Raw genomic sequence first — 27,118 nt, forward strand, 5'->3', positions numbered from 1 at the left:
GGCATCGCGGCACCGTTCTCGGTTTCCCCTACCTTGGTGTAGGTAATACCCTGGCAGCTGAGGCCTGAAGTGCCCCCTGCCATTCCGACTTGGTAGGTTCCACCGACAGACAAGTTGGCCTTCCTGCCTGGGCGGCTGGGCACATCCAAACAGCGTGCAGGGGGAGCCATGGGAGGTTTGGCTAAACTGTCAGAAAGTCTTAGGGGCAGTTTATCTTGACAAGCATTTTCATATTGATCACCATTTTCATAAGAAGGACTCTATAACCAAGTCGAATTAAAAGCTATCTGAGCAACCAAAACAAAATGTGTTCCTGTGAGTCCTCCCCTTGACACCTACCTGGACTGGGCTGGCCCGGTGCTTCCCATCCCGTCCCCACTCCCACGACGAAAGGTGTGTGCGTCGCCGGGCTCCGCTCGGTGCAGCCCCGTCCCCCGCGCGGCGAATGGTACGGCCCCAGCCCCCTCCGCCGCCTCCTCCTCCCGCCTCGGGGCTGAGTGGTACGCGCCCCCCGGTGCAGACGCGGAACTGGAGCCCGCTCGCCACGGCGCCGGGCTAGGAAGCGAGGAGCGCTCCGCCGCCGGCCGGGAGACGTCGGGCGGGCCTGGCAGCCTCCTCCGAGAGTAGGTAGCGGAGCGCCCGCGGTCGGGAGCCCCGTGTGGGGCTTTGAGGGGGAACGCGGAGCCTGAGAGGAAAAGCGGCTCCGGGAGGAGAGGGTCTCTGAGGCGGCCCTGGAGGGGCGAGCGAGCGCGAGGGGGCGTGGAGCCTGCTGAGAAAGTGAGGCGGGGGTCGGGCGGGGAGCCCGTACGGCTGCCGGGCTGCGGGCCCGCGGGGCGGCTTCCCGGGTGGGGACGAGGAGCTGTCCAGCAGGTGAGGGGGCGGCCAGAGCTGTCCAGCCCCAGGCCCGAGGAAGGCTCCAGCGTCTGGCGCGTGTGCGCGTGCGTGCGCACGCCTTATTTTATTTTTTATTTTTTTGACTAGCGTTTGGAGAACCACGTTTGGTTCTCTAAAATAGACATATATGTATTTACATTTCATCCTTCAGTATTGGCCTGCTGAAGACTAGGCACACCATCTCATCACTGGCTGCAACTGCTCCCTTTTCCAGCCTCCCGCAGCTTAGTTTTTCGTGCTCACTCTTCCTTCCCCAGTCCTAACCATCGCTGGCTTCATTGCTCCAGTTCTTCCCCCATGCTGGACCAGTCTGCTGATGAGCTTGCAAGGTCACTGCCTGGGGAGGAGGAGGAAGGAGAGGAAGCCTCCGGTTGTGCTCACATCAGCAAAGATGTCATACCGTCCTTGGGTCGGGTTCTTGTGGTTTTTACTATGAGATCCTGCCCCAAATGAGGAGCGGAATCCACAGGGTTGGTAGTATGGCCATTGTAGGCTGAAAAGGCAGAGATTACCTAAAAGTCCGTGGTCTCTAGACGTGAGTGGTGATGTAGGATTATAGCAGAAAGGTGTGCATTTGGAGATTTGGACTACGACGGGACAAGAGCTCGGGGCTTTACATTAGTAAATAAGATTGAGGCAGGAGGTAAAGCCTGGGCCCTCTTGGTTGTGAAGACTGAATGAGTTAGAGGTGGTGTTAGAGGATTTAGAGTCTGTGGGGAAGGCAGAGAAGGACAGTGGTGATTATCTTTGTCGCCTGAGTATCTGAAGTCAGTGGCTATTGATGGGATACGAATTGAGCCTAAAAATACATTCTGCCACTGCTAGCTAGGATAGTCCCAAGGTCTCGGGTTCTTGCAGCTCTGAAAGGAAAACTGTAGAATATGGCAATTGACTTGAATTTGGAGAGGGGCTTCATCTCGCTAACACTAGAGAGGTCCCTATTAATTAATTTACTATTAAGAGAAAGCTTCAGCTTCTCTCTCTCTCATCTCTCTCTCCCCTCTCTCTCTGTCTCTGTCTCTGTTTCTCTGAGACTGTAGTCAGGAAGATGCTTCTGGTTTTCAGTGTAAACCTGTTTTAAAGATCCAACCTCTGGTCCTACAAATTCTGTTTTATGGTGAGGTGCTGTAATACAGAGGTGAATCTGGCTGGCTTATAGGTAGATATGTCCGTATAGAACCCAGTATGGCTTTTGCGTATGTCCTATTTCATAGCTTCTTTTCTCTTAGGAGGAAGGGAGCCCAGCTCTATAAGGGTGCTCCACTTTTCATGCAATATGATGTTCATGTGGTTGGGGGAACCAGAGGATTGTTTAGGACTCTTAAGAGTGATGAGTCCCAGAAATGACCGAATGTGTGGCATGCTCAGGAACTTGATGGTGAAGAACTATTTCTATTAAAAGCTGAACGTGGGATTAAAAAAAAAATTAAACACAGACAGAAGCGGAGATAACCTGATTCTTAGTAGGTGCTGTCATTGGAATCAGCATCTCCAGGGCTAGGGGGAATGAGATGCTATGGGCCATGGCTGGGTTTGGAGTAGCAGCTGCTAGCACGGTTTGGTCACCAAGCAGGGGAGGGGCTATGACTCTGCTATAAATAGTTCTGGGAGCCAGAGTCGCTATGGAGACAAAGCTGAATCCTATTACCTATGGGTCCTCTATTGGGAGCAAGGGGGAAAGAGGGAACTGTGTTTTAAGGACACCAGAGGTATTGTAACTAGGTCTTGTTTGTGGGTCGAGGAGGAAACAAAATAAAAGAACTAATTATCTAAAGCAAGTAGTGCCCACAACACAGGCAATATCTATGTCTGTAGTATGGGAGTCAAATGAAGTGCATATTTAGGTGTGTGTGTGTGCACGCGCGCGCGTGTGCATGTACAGTGAACAAAGTCTCAGGCCATAGAAGCAAAATCTTGGAGCCCTGGAAATGCCCTATACAGGAGTGAAACATTTTATTTAGAAGTCTATGAAAATCTAATAAGAAATATAGATTCTTTAAAAAGTATAATTGTTATCGCCTCTCAGCCTTTTGGCTAAGATCAAGTGTGAAAGATATTATTGTTTCTTTTATGCACGCGTGTGCCTGAGCGTGCATGTGTGCACTCTGTCAGTGTAGCACTGAGAAGAGCCACAGTTTACCGGGAAGTAGCATCACAGGCCGTGATGAGCCTCCCAGTGCCAGTATTCAGAGCTGAACCTAGGCTTTCTGGAAGAGTCATGAGTGCTTGTAACTGCTGGGCCATTTCTCTGGCCCCCAGGAAATAATTGATTCCTAATACATTTAGAAATTCCTTTAGAAACTTCCCCTAAATTTGTAGAAACCCTGGTATTTTTCAGTCCCTAATTCATAATCCCAGCAAGATAGAGAAAGACCAGGCCTCCTGGGAATGTATTGTATTACTGACTCTGATCCAGAGACCACAATAGTCAAGAGCTATGGTTCAGCACCAAGGGCAGAGGAGGCAGCAGTAGCTGCTTGGCCCCCTTTCTATCTTGAAGTGGGAAAACTGGTTAGAGATGAGACAGTTGGGACATGGATGTTTTCCATGTGAGATCACATGAACTACAGTATACAGCTGTTGTTACTGTCTGAGTGCAATTAACTGGAAAGTCTGTGTGATAGTTACCCCATCAGGCTGAATGCTACTCAATGAGACAGGATAATCAGGTTTCCACGAAGACGTAAAAGCCCATGTTAGTGCTGTACAAAGAATCTGCTTTTATCTTGATCCCCCCCTGGAGTAGTCCTGAAAGTGATTTTTTTTTGTTGTTATAATTCTTCACTCTAGATTAGACTGAAACAGAGTCTCAGAAACTAGGCTGGAGATGAACTAGCTAGAGTCTGAGCTGTTATTTTTTTCAGCTCCTCGTCTCCTTTTTGTGGTGCTGAGGATTGGAACCAGGGCCCCATCCATTCCAGATAAGTCCTTGATCACTAAGCGATAGCCTCAACCCTATTCCGTTTGAAATTTGACTCTGGAAGTTCATAAACGTAGACAGCCAGCAGGGAAAGCAAGCGTACGATTCTATCGTGAGTACAGAGGTGGAAGCCTCTGCCCTCCGCCCCTGACTGAGATGAACCTGAGAAGGGTGAGTCCCTTAGGCGTAGCACTGGGCATTTATCAGTACTTTCCCCCCTGTTGGATTTTCAGATTATATCAGAATTCCTCCTGGGAACGCTGGCTTCTTGCTCAGTGCCCTGAAGTTTCTCTGCGATGAACTGACAAATCGGAACCATGGTGCAAAAGAAGTTCTGCCCTCGGTTACTTGACTATCTCGTGATCGTAGGGGCGAGGTAACCAAGAAGACCGATATCTGTCTTGTTCTCTGTGGCAGCCACAATGTCTTGTTACTCCCAGACCTTATTTCCACGTTGCTTTGAATATCTTATTTTGTCCTATTGCTTTATGTTCTTGTTACATGTTTTGTGCTCCACTTTATGTATGCTATCTCTCATAAATAAATACATGCTGCCGGGCATGGTGGCTCACGCCTTTAATCCCAGCACTTGGGAGGCAGAGGCAGGCGGATTTCTGAGTTCGAGGCCAGCCTGGTCTACAGAATGAGTTCCAGGACAGCCAGAGCTACACAGAGAAACCCTGTCTTGAAAAACCAAAATAAATAAATGCTAAGTTATTTTAACTCATACTTTATGGGTTTTGAGAAAATATATTCTTTATAGCCCAAGTTTTCATAGTCTGTCAAAAGGGGAAGGCACCCTGTACTTCTCCGTCTATCTAGATCCCTATGGTAATTTTTTAGCTAAGGTGCTGATCATCTTGAGGTGTTAGTGATGATTTTCTTGTTGAAACTTTCAGGATAGTGTCTTCACGACAGTGTAGACTTCAGTCTGTCAGTTAAACTCTTTCCTAAAGTGCCTTTGAGCTTCATCTGTTGATTGTGGTTCAAGTGTGATAGTGTGTTCCATGCTGTTGGGTTGCTGAGTGTGCCTTTATGCCCTTCAGGCACCCAAGCAGTGACAGTGTGGCTCAGACTCCTGAACTGCTGCGGAGGTACCCACTAGAGGATCACCCAGAGTTTCCCCTGCCCCCAGATGTGGTGTTCTTCTGCCAGCCAGAGGGATGTCTGAGTGTGCGGCAGCGGCGGATGAGCCTTCGGGACGATACCTCTTTTGTCTTCACCCTAACCGATAAGGACACCGGAGTCACCCGCTATGGCATCTGTGTCAACTTCTACCGTTCCTTCCAAAAGCGAATGCCAAAGGAAAAGGTGGAAGGTGGAGCAGGACCCCGTGGGAAGGAAGGAGCTCACGCCCCCAGTGCCTCAGAAGAGGCTGCTGCTGGGAGCTCGGAGAGTGGCTCAACCTTGCAGCCGCCTAGTGCCGACTCCACTCCTGACGTAAACCAGTCTCCTCGCGGCAAACGTAGGGCAAAAGCGGGCAGCCGCTCCCGCAACAGTACCCTGACATCCCTGTGTGTGCTTAGCCACTACCCTTTCTTCTCTACCTTCAGAGAGTGTCTGTATACTCTCAAACGTTTGGTAGACTGCTGTAGTGAACGGCTGCTAGGCAAGAAACTGGGCATCCCTCGAGGTGTACAAAGGTACGGTTTGCTGCTCGTGCTCGGGAGGAAGGGAAAACATTAAGAGATTGATATGATTACTTCGTGAGAGGAAAAGAAATTTCCTCTAGGGCTGGAGAGGTGGTAAGAGCACTGACTGCTCTTCCAGAGGTCCCAAGTTCAATTCCCAGCAATCACATGGCGGCTCACAACCATCTGTAATGGGGTCGGATGCCCTCTTCTGGTGCGTCTGAAGACAAGTGATAGTATACTCACATATATAAAATAAGTCTTTAAAAAAAAAAAAAAGAAAAAGAAAGAAAGGAAGGAAGGAAAGAAGGGAGAAAGAAAGAAGGAGAGAGAGAGAGAAAGGAAGGAAGGAAGGAAGGAAGGAAGGAAGGAAGGAAGGAAGGAAGAGAAATTTCCTCTTCAGCTCCTTTGGGACTGTTTAAACGATTTAGTACCAATGTAAAGATTGCTGAGCTTGGACCTCGCACTGTAGCTGTATTTCTGAAATGCTGAGGAGTTTGATGTGGACATGGCGTTGGGTTCCACCACATATACTTTCTACACCCGTTTTTGTCATCATATATCCCCTCTGGTCCCATCTGACCTTAGGGCGTCCCTAGCATTACTCCTCTCCCTGTTATTATCGAGGTTTTATTGGGTGGCAGTGGTATCAGCTGATAACACTTATGTTTCTGATTCTTGCCATGTGTTCCTTAGGGACACCATGTGGCGAATCTTTACTGGATCACTGCTAGTGGAGGAGAAGTCCAGTGCCCTTCTGCAAGACCTTCGAGAGATTGAGGCCTGGATCTATCGGTTGCTACGCTCCCCAGTACCTGTCTCTGGGCAGAAGCGAGTGGACATTGAGGTCCTGCCCCAGGAACTTCAGCAGGCCCTGACATTTGCTCTTCCGGATCCATCTCGATTCACCCTAGTAGATTTCCCTCTTCACCTTCCCTTGGAACTTCTGGGTGTCGATGCTTGCCTTCAGGTGCTAACCTGCATCCTGTTGGAGCACAAGGTGAGAGGGCCAGCTCTGTAGACCTTTCTAGGGAGAGAGCTGCACACTCTGTTGGGAGCTAGGTCGTGAGTCCCTTGAGAACCAGGAAGTGTGTCCTTTCTGTTTTTTTACTTCTAGAAGGTAATGTGATGGCAGGCAGGCAGCAGGTACTTGGTACGTGAGTCGAATTATGATATTGGTGCCGTGTGGGATGTGCTTGGTTGAGTTCTTTGTTAGACTGAGTTAATTCTCTGGGATATCAGCTCTCCTTCAGGGTGTAGTCTTAGGACAGGGAGCGGCACAACTAAGAAGGTAGTGGTTCAAGAGAGGATTAATACGGTGTTTGGGTTGGAAGGTGACTGACAGGGCAGGGACTGGAGCCGTGGTGATTGCTGGGATAAGCTGCCACTGTAGGCTTGGTGAGTCTGAAATTAACCCAGAGCCCTGGGAGCTCTTTGCTAGTAAGCCTTGTTTTAGCCAGTAAGTAAGTAAGCTGGCTACTGAGTGACTTCTGGTGTGCCTGCCCACCTCAGGTGGTGCTGCAGTCTCGAGACTACAATGCACTCTCCATGTCTGTGATGGCGTTTGTGGCAATGATCTACCCCCTGGAGTACATGTTCCCGGTCATCCCGCTGCTTCCCACCTGCATGGCCTCAGCAGAGCAGGTGAGTCTCAAGGTGTCTTCTTGCCGGGATGGCGCTGGCTCTTGAGGGAGGGAAGCCATTCATCAGCGCTGTCTCTCTATCCCTCAGAACTCACTAGTTTGAAATTTTGGATGGGTTTGCACTGGTTCTATAGGAAAACTATGGAGTTTGACGTTTCTGTTTGTTACAGTTAGTGATTGTAGACTCCTTGCTATGGTGTGATAGGCATTAATATGCCGAAATGTATCGTCGTTACCTTTCTAAAATCTGAAAATTTCTAAATTTTGCAATACATCTATCTGCAGGTATTTTGGGAAAAGAATTGCCTGCATTTCCTTATCTAGAAAAATTCTGATGTGATTAAGCGCTCACAATAGGTCTTGTCTTTGTTTCTTATCCTCCTTTATCTCTTTTCCACAGCTACTCTTGGCTCCAACCCCATACATCATTGGAGTTCCTGCCAGCTTCTTCCTCTACAAGCTAGATTTCAAAATGCCCGATGACGTGTGGCTAGTGGATCTGGACAGCAATAGGGTGAGACAGTCAATAGGATAAGGGTCTAAGCCCAGTCTGTCATAACCACTCTTCTGGATTATTGCTATCGTAACACCCATTAAAACACAGTTCTCTGATGCTGCTTTGACTTTATTGGGCAGACGAGTTATAGAATTTAGTCTTGCCAGATTGAAGAGCTCCTCCTACATGCTCCAGGAGCTGTAAGACTGTTGTTACATTTGTGTGTGTATAAAGAAAGTGTAGATAATCCAGCACCAGTTTTCCTATGAGTTTCAAGTAGGAAGCTGTGTTCCAGTACACATTTAAATATATATTAACAAAAGCCAGGCAGTGGTGGCGCACGCCTTTAATCCCAGCACTTGGAAGGCAGAGGCAGGTGGATTTCTGAGTCCAAGGCCAGCCTGGTCTACAAAGTGAGTTCTAGGACAGCCAGGGCTACACAGAGAAACCCTGTTTCAAAAACCAAAACTAAAACAAACAAACAAACAATTATATTAACATAATCTGCGATGTGAGTGTATTGAACCTCCTGTAGAAAGCTTACTATATGTTCATTAATCAACTTTCAAAAAGGGCTGGTGAGATGGTTGCTGACTGCTCTTCCAGAGATTCTGAGTTCAGTTCCCAACAACCACAAGGTAGCTCACAACCATCTGCAAATGGGATCTGATGCCCACTTCTGGTGTGTCTGAAGACAGTGACAGTATATATACATACACACACACACACACACAACCTGCACTTGCCTCTACCTCTGACAACCTGAGTTCAACCCCCAGGACCCCAGGACCCACATCGTTGACCTCTGTCCTCCACACATGTGACATGAATGCCTCCTCCCTCCAAACACAAATAAATAAATGTAATAAGAAAAAAATTGAAAGTAAGTTTAGGGGCTGGAGAGATGTCTCAGCAGTTAAGAGTGCACACTGCTCTTGAGGGGGCCTGGGTTCACATCTCAGCACCCCCCGCATCAGGTGCTCGCAACCCCTGTATCTCCAGCTTCTGCTAGCATCCGCACTCGTGTGCATACCCACATGCAGATACCCATAACTACACATAGCTAAAATCAAAACATAAGTCCCCCAAAATAAAGCAGATATAAAGAAAGAAAATATGATCATAATTCTAATTTGGAGATAGTCACCAATGTTATTTAGGCATGTAGGTATAGCTATCAATCTCTCGTGTATGTATAGTGTAACATATGATACCATTGTGTCTATCCAGTCTCCCTATGCATGGTGTTTGCTCTGTGTAAGCAGAGCTCCTTGACAGTCCATTCTAAGCTGGTGTCTTTTGTTTCTTTTCTCTGCTGCAGGTGATTGCCCCCACCAATGCAGAAGTGCTACCCATCCTGCCAGAACCAGAATCATTAGAGCTGAAAAAACACTTAAAGCAGGTAGGCAAGGAGCAAAAGAGAAGTAGGGGAAGGGTCTGCATGATGGCTCAGCAGGTAATGGCGCCTGCCATCAGCTCTGACAGCTGGGCCCATAGGTAGGAGAGGGGACTCTTCTGAGCCATCCTCTGAGCCCCACACGTAGGCTCTGGCACACATGTGCCATGGCACACATGCAGACATACTCAACACAGAGTAAGTTAAAGCGTCACACATTTTTGAAATACAGGAAGTAACAGATGACTTAAGGTTGCTGCAGGGAGGCAGCTGGTCTAAGAACCCTCAGGTGGCATAGGCTTTCTTTGCCTTGAATGGGCTTAAGAAGAGGTTTATCTGAAGTTTGTGTAACAGGATAAATCTTAGAAAGGTTCTTTCCGACTCGCTGTTTGCTCTGTTGCCCTGTAATGGACATGAAGCTATCTATGTGCATGTCTACTCCAGGTCACCGGAAATCCCTGCAGTCAGGGTGGTGGGATGGTGGTGGGATGGGTTGTGAGTTTGAGACTAGCCTGGCCTACCTGGTGAGATCACTGCAACCCAAACATACAAAACCAAAACCATCCTTCACTTTCTGTTTCTTGTCATAGCTGCCATTATTTCTCTTTATAGCCTTCCTTTAGTCTTATGAGGTGGAAGTTAGAAGTTTGGACAAATTTGCTTCTTAAATCAATTCCAAAGTCCCCATAGATGCCCTTTTTAAAAATCCCTTTCTTTGAGGAAGCCCTTCCACCCATCTTTTATTGATTGATTTCTTTTCTTCTGCATGCGTAACAGTTCCTGAAGGTAAAACGCAGCAAGGCTCCCTTCCCTTCCCTGTCGTATGTATTATGTAGGACCGCCAGCTGTGCTTCTAAGGAGCCTGGTCGCATTCAAAAGCTCTTTAGAAGTCTCTCTGTGTTGTCTGAAGCCCCTGGTAGCTCCTCTAGAATCTAGAGTCTAGATGGTATTGAACTGAACTGGGTCGTTCTGCATCTGTTCTCAGCTCACTTGCCTCATCCTTGCTGATGTAATGTGATACCTCGTTGCAGCAGAGTCTGGTGAGAGTTGCAAATTCAAAAAGTTCTATAGCGGTCTTCTCTTGCTGGGTTTTCGTCCTTGATGGCTGCTTAGGAATGACTAATGTAGGGGCTGGAGAAATGGCTCAGTGGTCAAGAGCACTGGCTGCTCTTCCAGAGAACCCAGGTTCAATGCCCAGCACCCACACGGCAGGTCATAACTGCCTGTAACTCCTGTTCCAGAGGATCTGACACCTTCATACAAACATATATGCAGGCAAAACACCAATGCACATGAAATAAAAACAAGTAATCAGAAGCAAGCAGATTTGTGAGTTTGAGGCCAGCCTGGTCTACATAGGGAGTTCCAGTATTACATAATGAAAACTTGGTTCAGAGAAAGAGAGAGGGAGAGGGAGAGAGAGAGGACTAATTTGAAGAGAGAGTGCTCTATGAATGTATGCCAGCTTACTACAGGGCAGTCCATGAACCAGCAGCATTAACACCTGGCTTCACTGAGATCACAGAATCACACGGATGCTTTGATCCCGCATATACTGTGACACCAGCCCAGGTGACACCAGCCCAGGTGATTCCCGAGCTCACCCGCATTTAAAAAACACTGCTGGTTCAGATCAGTGGTTTTCAAAGAGCACCACGGAGTCACTTAGGCTAATTTAAGTTGGGAACTTGAGATTCTGGGTTTTTGTTTTGTTTTGGGGGTGTTGTTGTTTTGAGACAGGGTATTAATATATAGTTCTGACTTGGAGAGGCTCTGGTTTTTGTTGTTGTTGGCAGTGGTTGTTGGTTGTTTTGTTTGTTTGCAAGACAAGGTTTCTCTGTGTAGCCCTGGCTATCCTGTAACTTGCTCTGTAGACCAGGCTGGCTTTGGACTCAGATTTCCCTGCCTCTGCCTCTACCATGCTGGGATTAAAGTATGTGTCCACTGTCCAGGAACACTCTGTTGTTTTTTATTTTATTTTTTTAATTTTTATTTTTTATGTCCTTTGAGTAGCTCTGTTTTTACAGTTCACTTGTTTATATTTCTATGTATATTTCAATTTGAAAATCACTTGGCTAAAATAAATGGAAACTAAAAGTTGTCTTGAACTTCAATTTTATTTAAAAATGCCTTGAGCTTGTTTGACTTAAGATGGACAGCTATATAATTCTGCCTGATATTTGGATTCTTTTTTTCCCCAATATATAGACTTTAAAATAAATTGGTCATGATTTTCAAATGAGCACAGTTCTTTGTAGAGAACGTTTGATCAGAGTGCCAGGTGAAGACCTTAAACAGCTCTCTCCTAGGAGCTGAGATGGGCTGTCTGAGAATCTGTCTTGTATGAGGACTTCTTATTATTCCACAGGCCTTAGCCAGCATGAGTCTCAACACCCAGCCCATTCTTAACCTGGAGAAATTCCACGAGGGCCAGGAGATCCCGCTTCTCTTGGGAAGGCCATCTAATGACCTTCAGTCCACACCTTCCACTGAATTCAACCCACTCATTTATGGCAATGATGTAGATTCAGTCGACGTTGCAACGAGGTAAGACCATGAGTCCTTAAGTTTGTTTCTCTGATCTCTTGGGTTTGGGGGGGACTACTTCTGAAAGCCAGACTTACCTTATATATAAAAATGTGTATGGTATTTGGTTATATTTTCTACCTTAGCAAAAGTAAGGAGAAGAAATAGCTCATGCTCTCAGCATGAAGAGAAAGGCTGATGGTTCTTTAAGATCTCTCCATGATGGTGGTTGAAACCTGTTAAGTGATGGTGTTGGGAGGTGGCCTAAGACCTTGGATCATAGCTATCCTAACGATACAGGGTATGGGTCTTATCTCTCCACCCGCTTCTTTCCCAGAGTGGCCATGGTACGTTTCTTCAACTCTGCTAACGTGCTGCAGGGCTTTCAGATGCACACACGTACCCTGCGACTCTTCCCCCGGCCTGTGGTAGCTTTCCAAGCTGGCTCCTTTCTGGCCTCACGTCCCCGGCAGACTCCCTTTGCTGAGAAGCTGGCCAGGACTCAAGCCGTGGAGTACTTTGGAGAATGGATCCTGAACCCTTCTAACTATGCCTTCCAGCGGATTCACAACAGTGAGTCCACCTGCCCTCTGCCTGCCCCTCATTGCATTTGTCCCTTGATGGTCCTGCCTGTGCCTCTTCCCTCCCTCCTTGTTGCTTTAGAACCCCCCCCCCACACACACACACACTTTCTTCTTTCCTCTACTGCTCACTGCTTCTCCTCTTTGGGTAGATACGTTTGATCCGGCCCTTATTGGTGACAAGCCAAAGTGGTACGCTCACCAGCTGCAGCCCATCCATTATCGAGTCTATGACGGCAACTCTCAGCTGGCCGAGGCCCTGAGTGTGCCACCGGAGCGCGATTCTGACTCCGACCCCACGGAGGACAGGTTAGCAGTCCCTTGTTCGAGGAGGCAAAAATCTCGTACCAGTTGTAGCTGTGAGTCTTGGAAGCTCTGCGTTATATTTTAGCCAGATTTCTTCTTTAAAAAAAGATTTGGTGTGTACGTTTGTGTGTCTGTGTGTGTGTCTGTCAGTCAGTCTGTCTGTCTGTCTAGTGAATACATATGTGTGTGTGTGTGTATGTGTGTGTGTGTGTGTAAGCCAGGAAAGGGCATGAGATCCCTCAGGGATGGAGTTCCAGGACTCTGGGACACCTCTCTTGTTAGGTGAGTGCTAGGATCTAAACCCTGGTTCATGATTGTGTAGCAATCTCTCCTAACCACTGGGGTCTCCTCCTTCACCTTCTCCTCCTTCTTTGAATATTTTTTATTATGTGACAGTTTTATACATACATATACTATATCTTGGTCCTACCCCCTCCAGCGCCTCCTCCTTCTGCCCCTCCCCTCCTTCTCCTCCCTTCTTCTTACTGTGTGTGTGTTGCTCTTTGCCTGCTTGCTTTTCTTTTTTGAGGTAGGATCTCGTGTAGTCCAGACTTACCTTGGACTCAATGTGTAGTTTATGATGACTTTGAACTTCTGATCCTCTGCGTCTGCCTCTGGAATGCTAGGGTTTCAGGTATACACTACCACACCCAGTTTGTGTGGTGCTGGGAATGAAGTCCAGGGCCTCCTGCCTTCTAGGCAGGCGCTCTATGACCTGATCTACATCCCCAGTCCTTTGTTCGCTAGGTTGCTTTTTGTGGGTTTTGTCAGTCTCTTAGTATTTATTTATTTATTATTTATTATTTTATTATTTTGTGTGTATAGGTGTCTTGCCTGGATGTATTTGTGAGCATCATGTGTATGCCTGGTGTTCGTAGAGGGAGGAAGATGGCATTAGATCCCCTAGAACTGGAGTTACAGTTAGTCATGAGTGCTGGGAACAGAACCTGGGTTTCCTGAAAGTGCGGTAAATGTTCTTAACTACTGAGTCATCTCTTTAGCCCCTCGTCTGTTTTTGTATTTTGAGAGAGTTTCATTGTATAGTCTAGGATGCCCTGAAACTCACTCAGTTCTCCTGCCTCGAGTTCCCAAGTGCTGGGATTTTACAGGCATAAACCACCATCATCGCTCCGACTGGTTTCCATGACATCTAATGTTATCTCATACTCTGGCCTTGAGTTAGCTGTGCTCCTCTTTGTGTTTTTGTAAGAACTGATTGTGGATTCCTCTGTCTTCCCTTTCTGATTTTATTTCTTTTTATTTTATTTGGGAAAAAAAGGTCTCCTGTGTCCTAGACTTGGTTAGATTTACTAAGGATGACCTTGAATTTCTATTCCTATTGCCTCTAGTTTCCAAATGTTGGGATTATAGGAGGGTACTGCTCCACCTGGCTTCTACTGTGCTAGAATAGAACCCAGGTCTTCCTGCATGCTGGGTAGTCACTCTACCAAATGAACTACATCTTCAGCTTTAAAAACAATTTATGGGGCTGGTGAGATGGCTCAGTGGGTAAGAGCACCCGACTGTTCTTCCAAAGGTCTGGAGTTCAAATCCCAGCAACCACATGGTGGCTCACAACCATCCGTAACGAGATCTGACTCCCTCTTCTGGAGTGTCTGAAGACAGCTACAGTGTACTTACATATAATCAATAAATAAATCTTAAAAAAAAAAAAACAATTTATGGTGTACGTGTGTATGTCTGTATGTGTGTGTGTCTGTGTGTATGTTTGCATTTGTGTGGCCCTGTGTGTATATGGAGGTCAGATGACAACTTGAGGGAGTTGGTTCTCTCCTTTTACCACGTGGGCCCCAGAGATCAAACTCAGGTTATCAGGCTTGGCAGCAAGAGCCGTAACAGCCTGAGCTGCCTGGGTCAGCCCCTCTCCCTTTCTTTTGTATTGTTTTGCCTCTGCAGTGGCAGTGATAGTCAGGATTACGATGACTCAAGCTCTTCTTACTCCTCCCTTGGGGACTTTGTCAGTGAAATGATGAAATGTGACATCAATGGCGACACTCCCAGTAAGTACGCTGGGGATGTCTGGCCAGTACAAGCTAGGCGGGGCTTGGGTTTGGAGCTGAGGTGGTCTGTACCTCTTGGTCTCTCTTGGTAGATGTGGATCCTCTGACGCATGCAGCCCTGGGAGATGCCAGTGAAGTGGAGATTGACGAGCTGCAGCCCCAGAAGGAGGGAGAGGAACCCGGCCCAGACAGTGAGAACTCTCAGGAGAACCCTCCACTGCGCTCCAGCTCCAGCACCACGGCCAGCAGCAGCCCCAGCACCGTCGTCCACAGTGCCCACTCTGTACGTGAGCACTTGGCAGGGTGGGCGCATGGTGACAGCCACTGTTTAGGATGTGGGCCTAAACTGTTTAGGATGGAAAACCTTACTGCAGCTGTTGGCTTGCCTTTTTCCATGTTTTCCCATCTTCTTTCTCTATAAGCCTCTGATATGACCTGGAAGAAGGTCATTGGACTTCTGTTAAGGTGTCACTATTAACTACTTATATAGTCTGTAAGTCCAGTGATCAAGAGTACAGTAGCTTTTCCCATATATTTCATAGGCTAGGAATCTGACAGGTTTGGTCTGCTCCACTGAACTGAAACTATGGGTAAGTCCCCACTGGACATCGGGTGACCACTCTTTGTTTAATGTGACTCCTAGGAAGCTGCTGACTCTACAGAGATGGGAGATAAGGCCGCAGCAGGCATCTCCAAGCCCCTCCCTCCCGTGCCTCCCAGCATTTGCAAATCTACTGTGGACAGGAGACAGACAGAGACTGGAGAGGGGTCAGTGTGCCAGCGAACCTATGACAATCCATACTTCGAACCCCAGTATGGCTTTCCCCCCGAGGAAGATGAGGAGGAGCAGGGGGAGAGCTACACTCCCCGGTTCAGCCAACATGTCAGTGGCAGTCGGTGAGAGCCTGGGCATCCTTTTTAGATGGGCGACTAAGGGACCCCACTGCAGTGACCGTGGGCAAGATTACTCAGAAAGTCTACAGACTCTATTCTGCCAGAGGGTAGTTGTTTGAACTAGGGGGACTTAGAAATTATGGGATAAGAATGGCATCTGCAGTATAGCATAAGGCCCACTCCCAAGATAGGTACCCCTGCCTGGGACTCACAGGTGGCACTGTGCATTCAAGGGCTCAAAAGCTGCTGCGGCCCAACAGCTTGAAGCTGGCAAGCGACTCAGACGCAGAGTCAGACTCGAGAGCAAGCTCTCCCAACTCCACTGTCTCTAACAACAGCACCGAGGGCTTCGGGGGCATCATGTCTTTTGCTAGTAAGTACCTTCAACTTCTGGTTCCTCTGCTCCATTTTCTTTAGGGCACATGTTGCTCAGAACTTGAGATGTAGGGCTAGGTTGACATTAGTCCTGATTCAGATCATTGGGGAGATACTGAATGAAGTATTTTTAAATGAGGTAAAAGAAACACTAACCAAATTAGTCATTATATATATACATATATACATACGCACACATATATATATGCACACACACATATATACATATGTATGTATATATATGTGTGTGTATGTGTGTGTGTATATATGTATATATGTGTGTGTGTGTGTGTGTGTATATATATATATATATGTGTGTGTGTGTGTGTGTGTGTGTGTGTGTGTGTATTATGTGTGTATGCCCACACATGAATGTACCAACAGGTCACAGCATACATGTTGAGGTCAAAGGACAACTTTCGTACCCTGTGGCTCCTCAGGGTCAAACTCAGGTTGCTAGTTTTGGTAGCAAGTGCCTTTACTCACTGGGCCATCTTTGACCCACTCACATATATGTATTTCAGACATAATGGAATATTAAATATTACATTTAGATCATACAGTTTTACATATACTTTGTGGAAATATTTGTTTCGGATATGCCTTTGCCTGGTAAGGAGCTTTAATGAACATGTTTAAATATGTATGCAGCTGATTTTCACGCTGACTTTTAGCACCTGAGGCTAGAATCTCTCATAGACTGTAGATTGACACAGGCTACTGAGAGCTACCAGAGAGGATGGTTGTAGCTGTAGGTGTCCTGAGAAGCCAGGTAGCAATTGTACTTCAGAGCTAAAGATAAATGAACCACATGAACGAGATGTGGATATTGTCACTGTACGCAGCCTGAGAAAACTAGGACTGCACTTTGAGCAGATCTATCTGGGGTTTCTTTTTTTACCCTACATTTCACTCAATCTTTTCTAAGATAGGGCAGAGAGTATCTATTTGGGATGCTGTTAGAGAGGAGGGAAGTGCCAATGATGGAACAGTCACTTCTGAGGATGTGGCATCCTCATTTTCATCCCCTTCCCTTTGTAGGCAGCCTGTATCGGAACCATAGTACAAGCTTCAGTCTTTCAAACCTCACACTGCCCACCAAAGGTGCCCGAGAGAAGACTACACCATTCCCCAGCCTGAAAGGTAACTACAAGTCTTCTTTTGTCAAACCAGGTTTCTCTGAGAGATGTCAGACATGTGGGTGATTGTCAGGAGCCTGCGCACCATGAATCATTTGACTTGGCTGCTGCCTCATTTTGCTTATCATGGCTTTTACCGCACACTATAGGCACTAAGTGGTTGCAGATCGAAACAATCTTTGTAGCTGGAGGAGGCCCTGTTATATCAGTAGGACAGTGGTGGTATGGGATTGCCACTGCTTTGGGGAGGACCTTATCAGAAGTATATGCTAACTCAGGATAATCAGCTGCCTTCAGTCATCTTCAGATGCCTACTCCATGACCTTGGGCAAACTTCCCAAGTTGCTGGTCCATGGGAGGAGGACTATGGGCAACGTAGCAGCATTTATAGAAGCTAGCTTTATATGGCTTCATGCCAACTTTTGGTCTATGAGTGGTATTGATTGGCTTCTAGGGTCAGTTCAGACCTTATTTCAGTTTCATCTGTGATCTTTGTAGCTTGAGGGGCTTTTCCCAATTTAATTTGGCTTCTGTTTGTCATCTCTGGATATTGTGCTGAAATATTTAACTATAATAGTACATACAGCGAGAAGCAACCATTTTCTTGATACAGGGCTTTTACGATGTAGAGCCCCTCACACTTAGAATCCTCTTTCCTTAACCTCCCTATACTAAGATTAGAGACACGTACGGCCCATCACCTCCAGCTAGAGGTTTCAGGAACCTAAGGAACGTTCTTTAGTGCGGTGGGGATCTGAAGTAGGTGGGTGAAGGAGGCAGAGTAGTACAGAAAACTAACCCATGTCGCCACAGTGAGTCTCAAATGGATGCTGGAGTAGCGATGGGAAGGTGTGGGGGCCTCTCTGGCTTTCATCCAGTGCATTTGAAGGGAGGAGTGATTGAAACTCACTGCATGCCATGCTTCATCTCATGTGCTGCACCTGGCCTTCCCACCCATGCCCCGTCCTCACTACGGCTCCCTGACTTCCCTGACAGCATCTGCAAGATGTCTCTCTTGTGGTTACCCACAGGCCCTCAGGATCCCTGTGCTAGATATTCCACAAAAACAAGCGTTCCCTCTTTCATGCATGTGCCTGTTTAGTATCTGTGTCATTTGCCTTGCCCCTGGCTTTGAGAGGTCCCAGGCCTAAGAATGTTCTTTCTTAGAGCCGTGGTTATCTCCTGGTCACTTGGCTCCCAGCTTTGACGTGCCCAAGAATCAAGGCTCTACGCACTTTCCAGGCTTTGAGAGAGAGCTCAGATGGTCTGACTTACTGTTCCAACAATGGGTAGAGGGTTTCAAGTATTGTGCTGCACCTACTAATTGTGTATTTTTGTCCCAGTATTTGGGCTAAATACTCTAATGGAGATTGTTACTGAAGCCGGCCCTGGGAGTGGTGAAGGTGGGTCTTCCCCGTGAGCTGTGCATGGCCTTTTTGTTTTTTCCTAGCAACTTCTCTGCCTGCCTGAGGGCCATCCTCCTCATGGAGCAAGCAATGTCACAAGAGTGACCTGCCTTGCGTATCCCCCATGACACCCATGCAGCCCATGGGGCATGCTGCTGGTGCATGTGGAGTGGCCTCATCTCCGTCCCTATCTCCTGCACATTGCCATGGCTGCTTTCTACCTTTGTGTGATGTTCTGGTATCACCCTGCCCAGCCCAGCTGGATAAAGGGTGTGGACTATGGCAACCCAGGGGTATGATAACGTGAACCAGACTATGCCAAAGATGTGTCTCAATTCTACCTTCCCAATTTAGGAAACAGGAGGGCCTTAGTGGACCAGAAGTCATCTGTCATTAAACACAGCCCAACCGTGAAAAGAGAACCTTCATCCCCACAGGGCCGGTCGAGCAACTCTAGGTAATAAATGGCGGTTCACTGGTTTGTTTGTTTCTTGAGGCAGTCCCATTATCTCCTACAATGCTTCCCTTAAACTCAGTATGTAGTTGAGGATGAACTTGAATTGATCTCTACTTCCATTCCCAAGTGCTGGGGTTACAGGCATGCACCCTGCACTTAACTGGCAGAACGGTTTGAAAGTTCTCACGCAGAGGGAATGACTCCTGATTTTTATTTTTATTTTTATTTTATTTTTGAGGAATGTTCAAGATTGGGAGAGTAGCTCTCAAGATAGTAGATTTAATCAATTTTCAGTCATCACTTCCCCATTTTTAGCCAGTCTCCAGGCAGCAGTTTATGGTGTGGTTTATGGCATGGAGAAAGGGAAACTGCAGGAGTGTGGGAAGTTGTCAAACGAGATCCTGGGGGTGGGGGGTGGGGGAATGGGGTGTGGTGGTCATGAGCGTCTGGAGACTCAGCTTTGTGCTTTTCCCTGGGGTGTATCTTGTCTGGTGAAGGGGGGGAGGGCATTGGTTGCTCTGCCAAGGATCAGATGACCACAGAAGTGGTTTGTGGGCCCTGTAGCGAGAACCAGCAGTTCCTGAAGGAAGTAGTCCATAGTGTGCTGGATGGCCAGGGAGTGGGCTGGCTCAATATGAAGAAGGTACGCCGGCTGCTGGAGAGTGAGCAGCTTCGAGTCTTTGTACTGAGCAAGCTGAATCGCGCAGTGCAGTCAGAGGATGACGCCCGGCAGGATGTCATCCAAGACGTGGTAAGCATCTGGGCAAGGGATTGGGATCAGCTGGGCAGAAGAGTGTGGATGTTAGAGAGAGGTTGCTAGCTCTAGGTCCTGGCTCTTGTTGCAGGAGATCAGCCGGAAGGTGTACAAGGGGATGCTAGACCTCCTCAAGTGCACAGTCCTCAGCCTCGAGCAGTCCTATGCCCACGCAGGTCTGGGTGGTATGGCCAGCATCTTTGGGCTTTTGGAGATTGCCCAGACTCACTACTATAGTAAAGGTAGGGATGTACCTGCTGTCTCCCTGTCCGCTCTGTCACACGTCGGGATTTTGATTTATATGTAAGAAACATAATTCCTACCATGCAAGCCAAGGCCTTAGCTGTGCTTCCCTCTGTTTGCTAACTGCCCCACATCCTCCTGTACCCCGCCCCCATCTCACTTTTCTGACCTGATTCCTACTTGATATCTCTTGTAATCACTTTTTGTATTTGTTCCTTTCCTCAGAACCAGACAAACGGAAGAGAAGTCCGACAGAGAATGTAAATACCCCAGTTGGCAAGGATCCTGGTCTGGCTGGCCGGGGGGACCCAAAGGCAATGGCCCAGCTAAGGGTCCCTCAACTGGGCCCTCGGGCACCAAGTGCTACAGGAAAGGGTCCTAAAGAACTGGATACCAGAAGTTTAAAGGAAGAGAATTTTGTAGCATCTGTTGGTATGTATTATTGTGTTTGATATGCCAAAATGGGCCTGGCTTCTTAACTATCCCTCCATTCTCTCAGTTCACCCAGAATCCTGACTTTCTCTTCCCCATGCTTGCTTTTTAGAGAGGGGGATAGGTCTTTGTCCACTTCCAGGAGCATTTTCTTACCCGCATCTGGTCTTCCTGCTCGCTCCTAGCCGCCTCACCAGCATCTTTGAAGAACAATGGAAGTTTGCGTAGAGACCCATGGGATGCAGTGCAGGCAGCCTAAGCTGTATTCTCAATCCCTTTCGAATTTGCATCTGAATTTCCTCACATAGAGAAAACACGTTCCTGGAAACTATTAGGAAATATATAGATACATCTTTGGGATGTAAAATTATGATCATCTGGGTCTCTGCATCCAGTTTTCCCCCATCCAAGCATTACAACACTGCTCTGGGATGTGTTCCGTTTTGGCATGTTTGGGTTCTAGACTCCAAAATCACAGATTTCTGAGCCAGCTCTTCTTTCTGCTTTCCACCCCAGACTTGACTGAAAACTTGCTTATGTTTGGAGTTTCTCTGTTCACACTCTGGTGTCACCTGTGTTTGGTGTTTCTCGGTTCACACTCTGGTGTCACCTATGTGGCTCACTCCTACTTGACTGTGAGTCATCTAGGCTGCTTTCCTGTGGATGCTGACCCCTGGTCTCTATGCTCTGCTTTCAGCTGGTGCTTCTTTGCCATGACCTCTAACCATTGTCCTAAGTTCTCAGAGGAACGAAGCAGCTCTCTTCTTGGGGCATCTCCGGTTCTCTGGTTGGCAAATATTCTCCTAGAAGCTGTAGTAAAACCTGGCTTTCTCCTGCCTGATCTGATGCCCTAGAAAAATATTGATCTGTTGTCCTGAAAGTCTTGACTCTACTTGGTCAGATCACTTCACTATTAGACTCTCTGTCGCCTCGTCTAGAGAATGGCGAGACTACACTAAGTAAACTCTGAAGTTCTTCCAGGAAAAAAAACTGCTCTGATTGGTATTTCCTGTGCTTTGTATTACTGAGAAGTTAGTCTTGACCATTTTCCGCTCTCTCTCTGTTACTTCTGTTGGAAGCAGTTTTCCTAGATACTGACTACAAATGGGTCTCTTAGTTGAGAAGGCAATAGCTCTAAAGATAAATTTGTTTTTTTTGGTGGCAACAGGAGGGATGCTAACTGAAAGCTTGGCCTCGGTCCAGTCCAGGAGTCAAGCAGATTTCTGCTCATGCCTCTGAAATTCTTGGCCTGCTTGTCCCGATTGTCTCTCTTATCTGTAATTTGTAAGCGTGGCCGTTGCTCAGCTTGTTTGGCAGAGAGATCACAGTGTGGTAGAAGTCAAATGATCTCTCTCCAGCCTATTTAGGGCCCAGTTTCTAATACAAAATACAAGGGTCTCATGGAAGAACCCTTCCAGCTTAAAAATTCTGTAGTGTTTACATTGGGAGTAGGACTAGAAATTTAGAGGCTTCAGTTCATGACTTCAGGGGCAAAAACTGGATTTTTGATTCCTCAACCCTACCCAAATTAAGATATCTTGGTATCTCTTAGCCAATAATGCTGTGTCTGAAACGGAATGAGCATGGGCGGGGTGGTTCCGGTCCTTTGACAAGTCTGACTTTCTGTCTTTCTCTCCTGCTTGCATTGCATCTGGGGTAGAATTGTGGAACAAGCACCAGGAAGTGAAAAAGCAAAAGGCTTTGGAAAAACAGAGTAAGGAACGAATGCCCCTTCCTGTCCCCCAGTCTCCCATACCTGCCAACTTCCCAGGCCCAAATTGGGGCAGGCTCCCTTTGTCGGCCAGCCGCACTCCACATTTGTTCTTGGGTGGAATTTGGAGGAAGAGTGGTAAAGACAGGTCAGAGACTTCCTGCGGGGAGGGCGGTGCTGCATTTGGATTGAAAGCAGGTAGGTGGTGTGTGACTCCTAGGTGTATGGTGTGTAAGCTACTCCTTGCCCTCCCTTCATTAGCAATCAGGCGTCTACTGAGTAAAAGACCCAGACCTTGGTTTTCTCTTGCTCTGTAGCTGGTGGGGAGAACTTCTGCAGAATGCAGCGCCCCTCTGTGACTGATACCTCCCTCACTGTTAGGCCTGTGGGCACAGTTGGCAGAGATGGTTGCTGTCCCTCTGTGTTGAGTCTGTAGCTTCCCAGCTCTCTCTAGTGGCTTGCCTAGGCACACTTTCTTGCTTTCTGTTGTTCTGTCCTTCTGCCATACCATCCTGGGTGGGTGAGTTAAATAGGGGCTTTTGGTTTGTTTGGTTTTTTTTTTTTGGTCTCAAATGTAGATGGGTGGGGGAGACGGTGACCATGGAAACAGTGTTTCCTTCTTTCTTTTGGCCTAATCATTTCTGGCCTCCTTTAGACACATTTGTCAGGAGTCACTGAGCGTCTGAGGATACTTTAATGGTCTGCTTCAGGCACAGGTGAAACTCTAACTTTGGGTGCCATGGAATGGGGTTTGTTTGTGGAATGTTTTATCTTAGGATGATTTACTCTGAATTTTCTCAGGGTGAGAAGATGGCTGCAGAGACCCTTGGCCAGGTCTAATGTACTACTTGGTTCTTATGGCTTCTGGGACCTCTTCTCCTGGATCCCAGTGGTGGGGAGGGGGATTCAATGGCTAGGGGTGGAGCAGGCTCTGCTGCTGGCCCACTCCTTCACCAGCCTGCCCCAGCTTCTCTGTGCTGAATAACACAAGTCTTCCCTACTCAGGGCCAGAGGGCATCAAGCCTGTCTTTGACCTGAGTGAGACAGAGGAGAAAAAGTCCCAGATGAGCGCAGACAGTGGTGTGAGCCTGACATCTGCCTCCCAGGTTTGTAAGAGCCTTCCTGAAGATTGCCAGGAGTAAATTACTGTCTCAAAGTAAGACACACACACACACACACACACACACACACACACACACACACACACACACATTTTGGCAGTGGGAATTAAATTCAGGGTATACATTCGAGATAAAGACTACCACTAAGTTATACCATTAATCCTCAAAATACTTTTATAGTTAAAAAGGAAACAATCTCAAATATAACCAGTAATAAGGAATACTTAATAAAGTCATGAAATGTAATACTACAATTAATTGTGTTTTCAAAAATTTAGCAACACAGTATAACTTTGTGTGTGTGTGTGTGTGTGTGTATGTGTGTGAGTATATGATACATCTATGAGAGGGAGGGTCTTACTGGTCTAGCCTTGGCTGGCCAAGAATTGTAGTCCCAGCTGCCTTTGCACTCACAGAGATCATCCTACCTCTGTCTCCCAAGTGCTGAGATTAAAAGTGTGTGCTACTCTGTCCATCTTGAATTTAGTAGGAAATATACTAAACATAGAGCTTAATGTGGGCAGTAGACTTATTCTTTTGTTTTTTACAATGGGTATTTATTTAATGTGTTATTTTATTTAAGTTCACACAACCCATTTAAGAAAAAAAATTATTTGCTCAGGATTTCTCTAGAACTAGGTGTGTCTTCATGTTATTTCAGAGGACTGATCAAGACTCTGTCATTGGTGTGAGTCCAGCTGTTATGATCCGAAGCTCAAGTCAGGATTCTGAAGTTAGCACCGTGGTAGGGGAATACCACATTGGCCTCTTTGTGGGTGGGGTGTGGACTTCTCCCTGGAAGGGCTCCTTCCCTTTGATCTGCTCTTAGTCTCAAATCAGCTTGATCCTCATGGGTGTGTGGACGCAGGATGTCACTCATTTTATAAAGAAGTGTATGGGAAAGTTGACACACCTTTAAAATGATTCTTCTCCTAGCCGTCTAGGGTTCTAGCTGGCATAGGGAGTCCCTCTCTAGGACTGTCCCTTACTGCCTTTTGTCTTTCCCAGGTGAGTAATAGTTCCGGAGAGACCCTTGGAGCTGACAGTGACCTGAGCAGCAACGCAGGTGACGGGCCAGGAGGGGAAGGCAGCACCCACCTGGCAAGTTCCCGGGCCACTCTGTCCGACAGTGAAATCGAAACCAATTCTGCTACAAGCACCATCTTTGTAAGCTCTATATACTAACCAAAGAACATTTCTTTAATGGAAGAGGAAAGTGGTTTAGAGACAACAAGAAGGAAAAGGTGGGGCTGGAGGTGTAATTCAGAGGCCGAGCACCCTTGTGCAGGCACTTGGTCCTGCAGAGGAAGGAGGAGGCCTTCCCATAGTCCTGAGGAGGCCTGGCTCAGTGGGTGGCTCTTTTCTCTATCTCTCTTTCCAACTGTCTGCTGTTTTGCTTCCTCCCTCCCTCCCTTCCTTCCTTCCTTCCTCTTCCTTTTCCTCTTTTTTAAGACAGTCTCACTGTGTTCCCCAGGCTGCCCTCAAGCTTGTGAACCCTCTGTTTTCGTCTCTCAAGTGCTGGGATTACAAGTGTGTACTGCCACACCCAAATGACATAAATCCCCGAGCTCTTATTTCTCCTGTCTGCTCTGCAGTGTATGCCTGCTTCTTTAGACAGCGTTATCTACTTTGATCCCCGTGCCGCCTTATTAAGACGACAGTGGGTATTTTCCACAACAGCTTTTCAGTCCTTTTGTCTGGAGAGGACAGTGGAAGATAGGATTCAAATGAAGTCATTTTCTTACTACTGGTGCTCATCTGTCTCTAGGTCCTTCTATATGTCTGTTCCTAGAAGAGCCAATGGAGACTGAGATAGAGTTAAAAATTAGCAGGGTCACTCAAGTTAGGCCCTCCTGACTCATACTGAGTCTACACAGACTGTTTTAATAAGAGTATTTGAGAAGTCCTTCCAGCTGGGTGTGGCGGCTCATGCCTGATGTCCTTCTCAGGGGCTGAGGTAGAAGGATCTTAAGTTTGAGGCCAGCCTGCTACATGGTAAGACCTGGTCAAAAGGGGTGGGGCCCAGGAAGATGTCCCAGCAGGTAAAGGCTCTTGCCCTCAAACTTTGACAACCTGAGTTCCATCCTTGGAACTACATGGTCAAAGGAGAAAACCAACTCCTAAAAGGTGTTTTCTGGCCTACACTTGTATGCATAACCACAACCTGCACATCACCCCCAGGACACATGTACAAATGAATAAATGTTACTTTAAAAAGTCTTTTGAGGGCTCAAGAGAGGCCTCAGCAGTTAAGAGCACTAACCACTCTTCCAGAGGTCCTGAGTTCAATTCCCAGCAGCTACATGGTGGCTCACAACCATCTGTAATGGGATCTGACGCCCTCTTCTGGTGTGGCTGAAGACACCTACAGTGTAGTGTACTCATATTAATAATAATAATAATAAATAATAATTAATAGTCTCTTGAAACCTTTTTAAAAATCCCTTCATTGTTGGGGCTGGAAAGATGGGCTTAAGAGCACTGACTGCTCTTCCAGAGTCCTGAGTTCAATTCCCAGCAACCACATGGTGGCTCACAACCTTATCTGTAATGGGGTCTGATGCCCTCTTCATCAGAAGACAGTGACAGCGTACTCACATATGTATAAAATAAATCTTAAAAAAGAAATCCCTTCATTGTGCTTTGATTCTGGATGTTAAGACAAATGTGAGAGCCAGGTGGTGGTGGCGCACACCTTTAATCCCAGCACTTGGGAGGCAGAGGCAGGCGGAATTCTGAGTTCGAGGCCAGCCTGGTCTACAGAGTGAGTTCCAGGACAGCCAGGGCTATACAGAGAAACCCTGTCTCGAAAAACAAAACAAAACAAGACAAAACAAGACAAATGTGAGGTCATCCCTGTAAGATGCTGGTGGCCATGTGTTACCTTTCCTGGCTCTCCTCACCACACAGCCCTAACTGTCCTGTGCTAGGGAGCAGTGGAGGTGAGAACTGTGTGAGTGTGATGTAGAAGATGTGGGAGGTTGAGAAAGGGGATCAGTAGTTCAAGGCTAGCCTCAGCTTTATAACAAGTTTGAGGCCAGCCTGAGCCACAAGATCCTGTCTCACACCCTTACCCCACAAAATAAGGTAAAGCTTTTTATGTCAGGTATCGTGTTGGACCCTCGCACATACAGACACTTGCACACACATGTGATCATGCGCACACACACACACACACACACACATCCAATATAAAGCAATTCAATTAATCACTTCTCCAATCCTATGGGGTAGATATTATAATGTTCCTCTTATAGACAAGGAAAATGATCCTCAATCACTACAACATTAATAAAAAGCAGGGATCTGACCCATGGCCAGTCTGACTTCAGACTCTGTGTTCCTTCTGTTGTGTCATGCTACTGCAAAAGCTAGAGGCATGCCCAGCTTTAAGAGAAAGCACTACAGAGACTAAAGAATAAAGGTAAGTCAGAACAAAGACTTCATTTCTTGCTTTAGGAAGCAGTAACAGAAAATAGGGTTATTAGGTTGACTTTTGGCCAAGTGTCGTAGCATAAGCAGGGAAGCTGTGTTGTTAACGGATGATGCCCACCCAGTGCATGAGCCTTTCCCTGAGGTGCCTGGTTCACTTTGTCCCTCTTGGTTGGTGACTCTGGCGTCTGACCTACCGTCTTGTCTTTCTAGGGTAAAGCCCATAGCTTGAAGCCAAAGGAGAAGCCGGCTGGTAGTCCGATTCGCTCTTCCGAAGACGTAAGCCAGCGAGTCTATCTCTATGAGGGACTACTAGGTAAGAAATAGACTGGCAAGGCCCCTTGCGTTGGAAGAAAGCTGGGCTCAGCCATGGGAGAGGGTGGCACCAACAGCTGCTGCTTGGCTTCTTATTAATTTCAATTTTGGTATCGGATGGCATCTTAAACTTCTTTTAAATATTCATTTATTTAGTGGGGACAGGGGTGCATGCTACGCACACACATGGAGATCATGGGATTTTAGAAGTTGGTTCTCTCCTTCCTCCCTCCTCCACGCGGGCTCCAGGACGGAACTCGGATCATCAGGCTTGGCAGCACGCATCTTCACCCACTGAGGCCTCTCAGTGGTCCAGATAGCATCTTAAAAGCTGAACCCCGGGAACCTGTGGGATAAGCAGGGGCTGAGAACTAGATGAAGCTGGGCTTGGGTGTGACTCACCAGGCTGTGTCTTTCTGTCTCCT

General features: G+C 47.1%; 1 protein-coding gene across 50 annotated transcripts in view; it reads left to right on the forward strand.

Annotated features, from left to right (window-relative positions):
- The first annotated feature begins 365 nt into the window (after positions 1–365).
- Madd (MAP kinase activating death domain) overlaps positions 366–27,118 on the forward strand; it is a 42,906-nt gene continuing 16,153 nt past the window's right edge. For 3 of the 50 annotated variants that reach the window (XM_085834663.1, XM_085834682.1, XM_029474126.2), the window contains exons 1-23: positions 367–623; positions 4,048–4,190; positions 4,861–5,457; positions 6,142–6,445; positions 6,958–7,089; positions 7,489–7,602; positions 8,906–8,986; positions 11,349–11,527; positions 11,844–12,079; positions 12,240–12,396; positions 14,311–14,414; positions 14,507–14,697; positions 15,058–15,311; positions 15,542–15,681; positions 16,725–16,826; positions 18,583–18,685; positions 19,250–19,436; positions 19,531–19,681; positions 19,908–20,114; positions 22,831–22,931; positions 23,608–23,691; positions 23,955–24,113; positions 26,592–26,694. In XM_085834663.1, the coding sequence (XP_085690789.1) occupies positions 4,132–4,190; positions 4,861–5,457; positions 6,142–6,445; positions 6,958–7,089; positions 7,489–7,602; positions 8,906–8,986; positions 11,349–11,527; positions 11,844–12,079; positions 12,240–12,396; positions 14,311–14,414; positions 14,507–14,697; positions 15,058–15,311; positions 15,542–15,681; positions 16,725–16,826; positions 18,583–18,685; positions 19,250–19,436; positions 19,531–19,681; positions 19,908–20,114; positions 22,831–22,931; positions 23,608–23,691; positions 23,955–24,113; positions 26,592–26,694 (3,745 nt within the window). In that variant the 5' untranslated portion in view covers positions 367–623; positions 4,048–4,131. Of the gene's footprint in view, positions 624–4,047; positions 4,191–4,860; positions 5,458–6,141; positions 6,446–6,957; positions 7,090–7,488; positions 7,603–8,905; positions 8,987–11,348; positions 11,528–11,843; positions 12,080–12,239; positions 12,397–14,310; positions 14,415–14,506; positions 14,698–15,057; positions 15,312–15,541; positions 15,682–16,724; positions 16,827–18,165; positions 18,226–18,582; positions 18,686–19,249; positions 19,437–19,530; positions 19,682–19,907; positions 20,115–21,774; positions 21,829–22,830; positions 22,932–23,607; positions 23,692–23,954; positions 24,114–26,591; positions 26,695–27,118 lie in introns of all 50 variants that reach the window. The other 47 variants (XM_029474118.2, XM_029474128.2, XM_085834656.1 and 44 more) reach the window with 33 other exon arrangements.

Source organism: Mus caroli, unplaced genomic scaffold (genome assembly GCF_978045245.1).
Source record: "Mus caroli unplaced genomic scaffold, Mus_caroli_1 scaffold_2, whole genome shotgun sequence".
Lineage (NCBI taxonomy): Eukaryota > Metazoa > Chordata > Mammalia > Rodentia > Muridae > Mus > Mus caroli.